Genomic DNA, 12,371 nt, shown 5'->3' with positions numbered 1-12,371 from the left:
AACCTGTCTGTTACCAAGGCTGACAGGGACTCCGGCTACAAGACTCCTCCTCATGCACTGTCTGACCAGGAGGGAGAACTCATCGACTACTCCAAACCAAAGAAGAAACTATTTGTGAACAGTATAGAACAGGAGACGAGCGATCCTGGGGTAGGACTGTCGGTGGAATCTATCGACGGAGAAGAGACTCAGACCAGCTCAACCCCATCATCAGGGTCCTACGGGGAGACACAGAGAACTCACAGCTCCCTATCCAACCAGTGGTCAGAGTTTGATCCTCTTGTGTCCATCCCAGAGATGGGCAGTCTGGAGGACTCTCCACGACAGGGGTTGGGAGTGTCACCAGCAACCTTCCATAGAACACAAGACACTGTGCTCAACCAGTCCATACAGAACAGGTCCATGCTGTCAGAGACGTCTGATGGAGGGAAGGTGCAGACGTTCTACCCCAGGCTGCTGGACAGCCAGGGAAACCAACCCTCCACACACGGGAAGAGGAGCCAGATGTCATCCTCCGGGTATGCAGAAATTGAGGAGGTCAGCCCAGGAAATGGTCACATCCCAACTCAGGTGTGTAAAGCTATCTGCAAGTTTGTGTTCACTGCTACTGAAATGATTTGTCCCATGCATGGACTGGTAGAAGCTCTGTTATTTTTGCTGTCTGTGATTGCCTATAATGACTATCCTGATAATGTCTTTGCAATTTTGTTTCCTAATGTTGCATAACCTGACTTTTCATAGCTTGCAATGTACATTATTTCACTACTGATTGAAAGAGAGAGAGGGAAAGAGAGAGAGACACATGTCTAATGTATATCTTTTGACCTAAGAATATATAGATATTTTATATTCATCCATTTCCAGTGTATGACATGTCCTGATTTTATTCCATCCCAGCCTGAGGGCAGCAGTGATGAGACGGATGATGACGTGTTTGATGGACGCAGGAGGACCAGCAGAACAATCCTGCCCACCAAGAAGCTTCGGAACAAAGGCAATGCTGCCTTTAAGCAAATCAAAGGTATAACAAACAAACTTACCTTGTTCACCTGATCTGCCACTTTTCTTAGAAACCATTCAGTAGTTAAGTTTCTGAAGGATGGCAAAAGTAGTACTGGATATTTGATATTGACAAGGAGTGCTGTTAATTGTATAATTAAGGTCTGCAGGTTTAATCATGATGATGTTAATGTTTTGTAATTTTTATACAGCATCTGCCCTGAATTTGAAGAGAAAACCAAGTAGAGATTCCACTACAAAAATACAGGAGCACATAATCAAGTAAGTTGTTGTTATTGCTGTTATCTGCATTTGCTTTGCTTTGCTTTATCGTAAAAGAACTTTGAAGATGATTTTTTTGTGTTCCTGTCTTGAAGTGCTAATGAAAAAAAAAGAAGCTGATATCTGCAATACTTTTACAACAGATCATTGTGTTTTCATAATTAGCGAGTACAGACTTTATTGGAGATGTACTACAAACTAGATAAAGAAATTATATGTACAATGTACCATTTTAATGCATTTTTGTTGTTGCATGTCTGCAGGCTTGCTGCTAATAAGAACAGCACGTTTGGTCTGACCATAGACAACTTCATCCAGTGTACCCAGGAGAGTGCTGAGACCAACCCTGCTGTAGTCATCAGAAATGTAAGCTTATGATTGTGCTACTCACGTTTAAGTTACTGTGACCATTGTGACTGAGATATGGTTATTTGGTAAGTCATCATGTTTTGATTTAAAATTAGAAATTGTACTAACCTGTGCAGGACAGGTATAATTGTCCCTGCATCCCTCGTTGTCAGGCAGACTGAATCAGAGAATGACTTCCGGTGTATCTGAGCCTGACCACCCCCATATAGCCTCACTTGGTAGCTCCCAAAGTTGAAAGGTCACGGGTTACCCATGATTCCTCGCCGCGCATGCGCATCAGTCTACTGTTTGTAGAACTCCTGGCCGAAGTAGTCTCGGGAGGGACTTCACAGGAACAAGAAAAATTCCTTACCTGCCAGGGAGGGAGTCTGCCTGACAACGAGGGATGCAGGGACAATTATACCTGTCCTGCACAGGTTAGTACAATTTCTAATTGTCCCCTGCATCCTCTCGTTAGTCAGTCAGACTGAATCAGAGAATGACTTCAGGTGACTTTGTAGCCTGAGGCCAGGACATAAGACCAGTACATGAATATAAGATATCACATGGATATCACATGAAGATGTCACATGAATATAAGATATCACATGAAGAAATTACATGACAGATGTAAGATATCACATGAAATATGATATCACGTGAAATAAGATATCACATGAAATAAGATATCACATGACTTCTGTATTCACAAATAAGCAGAGGGAGACCAGATGGTTGACTCAAACGAGCCCCCCCCCCTCTTCTTTTGCCGCAGCAACCACAGAAGCACTTCTTGTGGAGAGTCCAGGAACTGGGTATGACCAAGGTTGGCTCCTGTAGAAACAGAGATAAATCATACCACAGAGGTTGCAGGAGTCACGGCCTGATGTGGCTCCAACCAGCACACACAAACAATCCTGACATAAACCGTGACTGATGTTGTTGACACCTAGACTTTCCATAGAGGGGACTGGAGAATTCTCCTACCCCACGGCAAAAACTTGGCAAACACAACATGTGCCACCATACCTTACCATGGAACCATAACAACTTATTGAAAGGTGACACTGAATCCGTCAAGAAACTCTTCTTGTACTTGACCTCCAAGAAGGAAGAGATGGAACTCTTACTGCCAAGTAAAAATAATGATTAATGAACAAGCTGAAGTGACAGGATCTCACTGGAAAAAAACCATTATTAGAAAACTTTACCAATGTTCCATGTGAAACATACTTAGGTAAAGCTGGCCGTCTCTCATAAGAAACGCCTTACCAGCAGGAGTGTTCCTAAAGGCTGACCTTCTGCGTTGTAGATTGAAGATCTGTAGATCTGTATAGAACAAGGTCCTGACCGTAGAACTTCCCACACAAGAACTGTAAGAAAAACCAGCAGTGTGTTAGAGATGCAGGGACCCTAGTCCTCCTGACTGCACCAGCTACTCAAGTTGTAACAAGTTGAGGAATACTGAATCTGTATTCCAAAAACCCCAGTACGCCCTCAGGAAACTGCGTAGTACTGGCACAAGTCTGTACTGACTGTACTGTCACCGGCAACATGCTGTGCAGCTTGTTGAAGCCACTCTACCTCTGAGTGAGTCACACTCAAGATAGTAGACAGTAGATGTGAAGGAGTAGCAGAACTGGTTCTTCGGCTTACATCTCCAGCAGGTGTGAGTAGTAGACTGCTGTGTCTCATCTGGAGTGATGAGAAGTAGGTGAACCTCATCCTGTTGTATCTCCCAGATTGTCGAAACAATCAGAAGAATGGGCAGAAGGCAGACATCTGCCTTCAGTCGTTCCATTTGCAGTTGTTGGCTTGATCGGAGTGTGAACCGATCCACCTTCCAACCGAGTAGAAAAGGACTCTGAAAACTCTAGACGTTAGCCGGTCCAGAGTCAACCTACAGTGGTAGCTGGAGTTGTTCAGGATCCGAACATATCCACCCCCTTAAGAGTAGTGGAAATGTCGCCTGAAGACTCAAGAACGTATGTCGATCTAGAGTCCAAGTCGTGGCTACAGGTAATGCCGGGAGCCGACGTCCTGTCACACATATCCCCATCTGGGGAGTGCTGTGCTGATACAGACCATCTCTGTCTGTGTACCACTGCCACAGGTCGAAGATCACCCTTAGCAAAACCGTGATCTTGCACCTCCTGGATGATTCAGTTGAGCCATCACTGTTGAGTTGTAGGAGCAGACTGTGTCCGCTCACCATCTCCTTGTAGAAACCAAGGACTGATGAGGTGTCCTGCCGTCCCGATTGCTGTGTGCCGACCTCTCTTCTACAGACCAGTGTCTTCCTGTGGGAATGCTGTTGAACTGCCGAGGGCTGCACTCTAGACGTGACTGTACAACTGATGTCTTCACCAGACTTCAGCGTATCTGAGCTGCATCTGACGGCAGCCCAAGAAGCTGAGTTCCTCTTGTCACTTGAGGAACTGCGATGAGCAGACACCTGAAGACTTTTGAAGTGCAGAGATGAGAGTTGTGTGCCAACTGACACTGTTGTGGCTTGTGCTCTGCCCGTCAAGCTGCCAACTTCTCTGCCAAGATGATTCTGTCTGAAGACAGAAAGTTGTCTGCTAGATGCTGCGACTCCAGCACCTTGTAGTCAGAGACCAAGTTCCCCTCAGCATAGAGTCAAGCCGACTCTAGGGAAAAGCTGCGTTGACTCTGCTCGGGATGAAACCTGGGTTGAGAGCAGCTGTTGACTGTAGTTGTCAACAGTTGTCGTCCAGAAAGACGATAAGATGATCTGCGCTGTCTCTGCTCGGGAAGAACCAAGGTGAGAGCAGCTCCAGACCCTAGTTGTCAACAGTTGCCATCGTCCATGTAGCCCTCCAGACCAGGACCAACATCCACTCAGTTCAGGGATGAACACCTTCAAAACTGAAGGCTGTGCGTCGTTGGGACTCCAATAAGGAGACAACGAGCCGGAAGAAACGCCCGCTGGAACCCCCAGCGATGCCGGTTCTCTACGTCTGGGATGTGAAGAAGCATCCTTCTGATGACCTTCCCCACTTAGCCTCCCGGCTGGATGAGGTGTTCAGGAACACCCAACTTGGCATCCTAAAGACGAACCTGTAGAAAAAACTTGTCTAAAAGGCAAGAAAAAGTAAACGGGTGATACGGAAGTAGTTCCATCACACCCCTGGTAAGCAAGTTCTTACCTACCACACTCGTGTGGGGTAACCTGTGGAAGGAAAGAAGAAGCCACACCGTCTTGTGGCGAACTGCTCCCACTTGTACCCCTTCACACACTGTAGGGTCCTGGGATCTACAGACGCCTGCCGCCACCGCCGTAGGAAGTGGACTAGTCTGCCCCTGCGCAGAAGCCGCATACTGTAGAGTACAGGTTGATGGATGGTTGAACACCTAAGTGTCTCTCTTGTCGGAGATGCGTCAGCTAATTGTCCGACCTCACTGCTGAAGAGTTGAGAAAGACTGCTGTGCAGTACTGACGAGAACCACCCAGACAGTAGCTTGGCCCCTGCAAGTAGTTGTAGTAGAGCGTCTCTGCTCGACGACATGTGGCCGATGCTGTAACCACATCTGCGTCTAGCTGTTGACTTGTTAGATGCTTGTCAACATTCCGGAATGGGCCTAGTCTCTGAGGCCAAGTCGACGACCTTTATCCCAGATCGAGGGAACATAGGATCTAAGAAAAAAATCCCAAACACCCTGGGAAAAACTCACATAAAACCCACATGTGCAAGACAGTTGGGCAAGAACTGAGCCTAGGAAGTAAGAACTGTCCTAGCAATCATACATAACAAACATAGTTGTTCAAAAGTACAACACTGAAAACTGTAGTTGTTCAAAAAACTACCACAACTGAATTAACTGCCTAGGTTAATTCATTATTTTGTTAAACAAAAGGTTTTCCAACCTGCCACTAAAAAATTGAAACATTGTACAAGTACATTGAAACATAAATGTGAGAACAAAGAGCTCACCCTGCTTCATGTAAAAGCAGCTGACTACCGCTCTTGATGCTGTGTAGTTGAAGTCAGCACCGCCAACGTGGACAAGCGTTGTTCGGCGAGCTGTTGTGAAGTCTCCAAGTCGTTGCCACGACAGGGCTTGTCGTGTTCAAAGGACATCTTCTCTTCAACCACCAAGTCGTCAGCAACACAAGGTGCCTGACTGACTTCTTCATCGGGCCTAGCTGCACCCGCGAAGACACTGTCGTCCCAGCAGCCGCTAACGCTCCTGCTGTCTCGTCGTAGTAGTCTCGTCGCAAGTTGTGGACAGCCACGTCACGTCGCCGTTGCTTCTCTGGAACGGCACCCAATGGAGACGGAGCACGCCGGATCCCGGCATAGGTTGACAAAACTGCGTCCTCAACTATCTTGAAAAGCCACCAGCGTTTCTGAAATAAATACAGAAAAATACGTACATCGCTGCTAGCAGCCGGTGAAACTTCGCTGACGCCAGCCCTGTCGTCTTCATCTTCTTTGTGGCCGCCGATAGCGATGTCGCCACCTTCTTCTTCGTTCTTGGCGCCAACTTCTCAACTTCTTCTTGGCGCCACCCTTCTCGGTTCGCGGTCGGAGCAAGCTCGACAACCTTCCCGAACGAGAGACCTCGAACTCCATCGCTTGAGTACCCCCGAAAGAGCACCCAAAACGCCCAAACTGGCGTAGAAGTCGACGTTGAAGACTGACGATAGTAATGGCGCCGACCCTCGGCGCACATGTTGACGAACTTGTTCGGAGCTCTTGCGGCCCCCGTCGCTGCAAAAGCCGCTAAAAACTCCTGCGCCGCCCGTAGAAAATCGCCGAGCCGCCGAAGTCTTCGAAGAAAGTCGTGTCCGGGTCCCAAAAAACGCGCTGGGACCCCAAAACCGGAGCTGGAAACTACAGGGGGTGTTTTCAGTATCGCTCAAAAAATTAGACTGATGCGCATGCGCGGCGAGGAATCATGGGTAACCCGTGACCTTTCAACTTTGGGAGCTACCAAGTGAGGCTATATGGGGGTGGTCAGGCTCAGATACACCTGAAGTCATTCTCTGATTCAGTCTGACTGACTAACGAGAGGATGCAGGGGACAATCATGAGCTGTGAGTAGCTGCTCTCTGTTAATTCTTTCCTTCTCATGAGTACTTCTCATGTTTATTCTAGTTATGACTTAGTACTAAAGTTTGACATGACTTGTGTCCCCTGGATAGGTGCGACAGTTCATGAGTGGGATGAAGAACTTCCTGCTGACCCAGGGGGAGGCCAACCTGGACGAACTCATACACAAGGAACAGCAGAAGGTACGGCCATGTTGTCATCTTAAGTTAGTTTTGGTAAATTTGAACACAAGTTATCTTTCCTTAGTACAATTACAGCACATTGTATGGCCTATTAAGATCTATAATTGCTTTATTGCAGCATGACCGTAGGAACCCCCTGCCTCTGGACACCATCATTGAAGGTGCCCTGTTTGAGTGTGTACTGAAACATCTCAGGTTGCACATATACAAGTGTTACATCCAGCAATACACCAGGTCAGGGGATCTGGACACTCTCACAAGAAACATGAAGGCTGCCAGACGACAAACACCTGAGGAACTTGGAGTTAAGGTAGGGAACAATATTCCCAATCCTGTAACTTGATTTCTTAAGGTAGATATTTGAATTTGCCTTCCTGAAGTTCATGATTCTCTTGATCTAAGGGAAGAATCTCTCCTTTTTAGTTCAGGTTGTGCTTTAAATTTGGCTAAATATAATCAGAGGCTTATTGTTTCATATATTGACCTTATTTCTTCTGTTTGACAGGCCAGCATTGTTCCCCCCACTGGCTCCAGTCTGGATGTGATCCGAGATTTCCTCCACTGTATGGAGCAGGAGCACTCCCCACCCAAGAAGCTGGAGTATCTCCTGGCTGCCGTGTCATCCATATACAACAGTGTAAAGGATACCAGCAGCAAGGAGAGCAGCACACTGTCTATGGGAGCTGATGGTGAGTGGAGGTTCTCTTCACTCATGCTTTTGAAAATTGCTCAAAATGTTCCCTCCCTTCTTATGCTGTTACTTCTGCAATCTTGGGCACTGGTGACCAGGTCCAGCAGAACATGTTAAGTTTTGAGTCCCATAGAATCCTAATGATGTTCTGAATTGGTGTTTTTTGCAGATTTCCTCCCTGTCTTCATCTATGTACTGGCCCACTGTAACCTGATCCATGCGGAGATAGAGGCAGAGTACATGTGGAGCCTGCTGAACCCACACCTGGTGAACGGGGAGGGGGGGTACTACCTCACCACCCTCAGTAGTGCCATCCATGTGCTCAAGAACCTGGAGAACACTGAACCAACCACCAGTAGCAGGGAGGTAGGTCACGTCTGAACCATTGTGTGGAATTCAGTGGAAAAAGAGGGCATTTTTTCAGTTTTTTTTTTGTCCCTAATTTGATGCAACATCTGTGGATTGGTTAAGACTGTTGTGTTCTCCATGTGTTGTAGAGAGTGCCCAGTGTGAGTGATGTGCAGGGGTTCATGAAGATTGCCATCTTCAACCACAACCACGGCACCATCGTGAACAAGACGCTGCCTGTTCGGCAGGACATGACTGCCAAGGAAGTCTGTAAGTTCATACTAATGTGCTTACTTTCAAGATATGATAGAAACCGTGTTTTGCTCAAATGTTTATTTCCAATGTTTGAAATCTTCTGGTGTGATTGCTGTTGTGAATGACTGTTGTTCCTTTTTTGCTCTGCAGGTTCCATGATCAGCCATAAGTTTAAGCTGGCAAATGCAGATAACTTCAAACTGGTGCAAGTCGTAAAAGGAGAAGGCAAGTCACAACCATTCAATATCCCTCCTTTGTTGATACATTACAGCAAATGTACGACATAACACCCTTCGTCTTATTAATGCAGTTTTAAGCACTAGTATCACTAAAGTAAATTGTGCACTCGTACTTTATTTTGCCATTTATATTTTTAGTGTGTTAATTATTGTACTTTGTTACTAATTGGGGTTTTGAGAAAATGAAGATTCAAATGTACCTACAAATCCAAACCATTAAGCCAACATGATTAACACTCGGCTTTGATGTATTGTTACAGAGACCCAGATACCAGACAATGCCTTCCCCCAGTCAGTGCGAGCACAGCTTGCAGCAGAAGGAAAACCCTGCATGTTTGTGTTCAAGAGCAAGGGGGCTAAAGTCATCAGACCAGCTGCTAGATGACAACACTACTACAGGAAAGATTTAGGGTGCCAGTACCGACTGTCTTAGTTAAATGGTATAGGATTTGTATAGAAAGCAATGTATTTTGGTGAAATACTGAACTTTGATGATAGTATAGTATGAACTGTATGATGATGTACAAAGATTTTCTGGAAATATAGGAATGTCACTGAGTTAATGAAGCATTTTGGGGTATAATAGATAGAAATTAGTATATTTTCCAGTGTTCGCATCTTGTCTTCCAACACACAATGTGTGTTTACTTCAGGGTCTTCCAGCAATAGGAATGTCACTGCTAATTCTAACACACATTTAGACCCAGGCTGTACCCGCACAGTACTGTAGGTTTGACACTCAACACTGAAGAAAATACTCAAGGGCTAACAAGTGTTAGATATATTTTTCAAAGATACCATATGTGTAGATGTATCTTAAACTATAGGAATGTCCATGTTCCAAGATATGGGGATCATTTTAATCCACACAGTATCTCCATATAACGTTATGTGTGCTAATGTCAGGTGCTTTCAGAAGGAAGTAGCACTAGGTCATAGAATAGAAGTTTTTGCATACTACGTGTGGAAAATAAGTAATACAAACTCAGTAAAGCTCAGGCTCCAGCTCTGGTTTTCCCTCATTTTTGGTCCTCAGGTAGCCATATCTGTCCAAGCTACTGTATGTACAAATGTGTTATCTGTTTATGACTGTTCTGTTTGCTTTTAGTTGTTGACTTGTTTCTGAAATGCTGTACTAATTTCTACTAATTGCGTGCCTATCTTTCCTTTTTTACGTATTTAAGTTACGGTTTATTTGAATGATTATGTGGAAAGGATTGTTAACCACTAAACTCTTTAATTCATCTTGTGAGCAGGATGAAGTAAGATGAACTGATCATTGGTGCCAAGAGTGAGTGAAAGTGATCATCACTCATGTCTTATTTCGATAATTTTGTATTTATTCACAGATACTGTAATTAATAAATAGGTTTATTATTTTCAATCACATGTACAGCTCTTCAACAATTGTTTAAAGTATGTTGAGCAGTTTGATTTGTTCATCTGAGATGACACACCAAATCAAGATTTTCTATTGTATTGATGCACAAATTGCATGCCAAATAAAGTTACACTTTTACATGTTGAGGTATGATATGTATTCATTTATTGTGTCTGAACATGAATCAGATCATGTAATTGGCCCATTTGCAAAGCACTCCTAAAATTACTGTTATTTCTAGTATATTATGTTATTACTATTATAAATGCTATATGATGACTGACTTCTAAAGCTAGCTGAAACAACTCTCAGGCCCATACCTCTTTAGTTGTATATGTAATTGATTTTCAATACTATTACACACTTTAACAAACACGTAAGGCCACAGCAAGTAAATTTTATGGATAACATTAGCGCGCGCATTAATTTTTGCCTGATTTCAGAAAAAAAAACAAGAATTTTTTTCTTCTGCAGGGATGGTCAACATGGCGATAAAGTACCAAAATGAGCAAATGTGTTGTAGCCTGATAATTGTACTAGTATATGTGACACTTGCAAGGTACCCAGGACTGTAGTTGTAGAAAACAAACTTATGGACAGTTGTAAAAGTGACACCAATACGGAAGCCATGAGTGTGGTTACCAACTTTGTTGGTGATGCCAGTCTACCACTCTAGTGTCACTTTTACCACACCAGTACATCTCTTGAGTACAGGAATGAATGCCTTGTTGGCTCTTGTACCATGTTTTGTCCCTTTAATTGTTGTTACAGCATTCATCACAACTTCATGGTGCCTATTTTTGAAAATGTAGCCATCTTGTTTTTTTTTCACCCATCTTGTTTTTTTTACGCCCTATCGCACTATTTTTGCAGTCTGCAGAGGATGTCATCCATAAAATTTGCTGTGGCCTAAGTAAATCAACGAGTAATTAAATTCCTGTATTCTCTTATAATGTCATACTACAAAATATTACATGTCATCAAAGAATAACAATCTGATATTGACAACATATCACACTGAACGAGATTAGTCTTGGCACAGAATCTATCCCACTAGTACAACGTAAGGCAAGAAAAATGCTTCATATTATCATTCCAGGCTGGAAAGGCAAAATAAATTCCCTGAGGATAATTATGTCAATTACCATAACATACTATTTTACTGGAATACATTGCACATTAATGACACATTTTCACCATATTGCACAGTCAACATCTCCACATTATGAGAAGTCTAATCTAGAAATGTTAGCCATCAAAATCTGTAGGTTAAATGGATATTTTTAAGCTGATATTAGTTGGCCTTGACTCGAGAGTTGTAGGAATTACCGTCACTGAACTTTTTATTTAGAGAAGACAACTTCCAACCAATCAGAGCTTGGACTGTAGAGGTGTGGTCCTCCTGATGGCATCCACGTCTATCCCAACAAGTGGATTCTCAGCACCAGGTTCAGGGTAGTATGCCCACGGAGCCTTGGTACTGGGCACCCCAGCTATCGGTGCATGGACAGAGATCCTTGGAGTATGGAATGCTTCCACTATGTAGACAGCATGGTTACAGGTCTCTGCACACAGGGACAGGAGCTGGAAAATAGGAAATTAAGGCAAATGTTGTCTATGTGCACAACAGCACAATACACCCCACTGGCATTAAACTCAAACCAGAATAAAAAATTTCAGGAACAAAAACGTTTAGCTTGTAAGCAACAACAAAGCCAAGAATGGCAATTTTACTATAAGCACTAGGCAGCATATACCAATATGCACCATTCTATAAAATTTTAAAAAATAAATAAAAACAACTCGAAAAGTGATTTTTTTTCAGCAGCAGTTCCAACGTCTAGTTGCATTACTTCATCCTCATCAGAGCTATCTGCATCAGTAGATGGATAAGCCAGTAGACAATGACTCAAGCATATCCAGATGTTTCAGCTGAGCTGTCCCACCTGTTGTCTGAGTTCCTTAGTGTTGGCAGGTGTGTAGTACCCATGCTCCAGGTACCAGGCACGGTCTGTGTACAGGGCATGAGTCCCATACAACAGGCAGAACTGCAGCAGGACAGGGATATGGAACATAGTCAATGTAAAAAGAAGCTCGTGTCTTAATTACATTTGTACTAAGTGCCTCTGGCAAAACAAATGCAAAGTTTTTGCCCTCTTTTGCATCAGGTTTGAGATATCTATAAAGGTCATGTAATCTATAAAATGGAGTTTGCAGGGTATGACTTACTCTATGTACCAATGATACTGCCACACATGAGAAATAATCCACCCACCTTGTTTAGGATGTCCTTCTCCTGTTGATAGGGGCATCTGTCCACAGCAGCCACAAACTGTTCCAGGCAGACTGAGAACAAACATGCAGTTCAGTCACCACTGTACTAGTACAGCGAGGAGGTTACCAGGAAGGCCTTCATATGTACAACTGGTCTCAGCAAGCACAAGGCACAACACTCAGAAGTTACCGGTATACTCAATTCAATCATTATTCATATATCAACATTGATGAATGAACTGGAATACATGATGATGGAATATCATACCGAATATCCTATCGACCAGGCATATC

At 43.9% G+C, this 12,371-nt stretch overlaps 2 protein-coding genes across 2 annotated transcripts in view; one reads left to right on the top strand and one right to left on the bottom strand.

The window, feature by feature from the left end:
- Window positions 1-6: 6 nt before the first annotated feature.
- On the top strand, window positions 7-9,947 carry LOC118410452 (protein sprint-like). The gene is made up of 11 exons (XM_035812186.1): window positions 7-570; window positions 898-1,021; window positions 1,212-1,281; window positions 1,545-1,647; window positions 6,800-6,889; window positions 7,008-7,199; window positions 7,395-7,578; window positions 7,750-7,946; window positions 8,078-8,198; window positions 8,334-8,408; window positions 8,683-9,947. Exons 1-11 carry the CDS (start codon window positions 298-300, stop codon window positions 8,805-8,807), a joined length of 1,554 nt encoding a protein of 517 aa, XP_035668079.1. The 5' UTR covers window positions 7-297; the 3' UTR covers window positions 8,808-9,947.
- Window positions 9,948-10,587: 640 nt separating this feature from the next.
- Window positions 10,588-12,371, bottom strand: part of LOC118423975 (acyl-coenzyme A oxidase-like protein) — a 7,157-nt gene continuing 5,373 nt past the window's right edge. The window contains exons 17-19 of the mRNA XM_035832343.1: window positions 12,079-12,149; window positions 11,750-11,851; window positions 10,588-11,387 (exon numbers count right to left, since the gene is read on the bottom strand). Of these exons, the coding sequence (XP_035688236.1) occupies window positions 11,175-11,387; window positions 11,750-11,851; window positions 12,079-12,149 (386 nt within the window). The 3' untranslated portion in view covers window positions 10,588-11,174. The remainder of the gene's footprint in view (window positions 11,388-11,749; window positions 11,852-12,078; window positions 12,150-12,371) is intronic.

The sequence above is a fragment of the Branchiostoma floridae genome, chromosome 1 (genome assembly GCF_000003815.2).
Source record: "Branchiostoma floridae strain S238N-H82 chromosome 1, Bfl_VNyyK, whole genome shotgun sequence".
NCBI classification, from domain to species: Eukaryota; Metazoa; Chordata; class Leptocardii; order Amphioxiformes; family Branchiostomatidae; genus Branchiostoma; species Branchiostoma floridae.
Note: the sequence above shows the minus strand (reverse complement) of the source record. Positions and strands in the feature narration are given on the sequence as shown.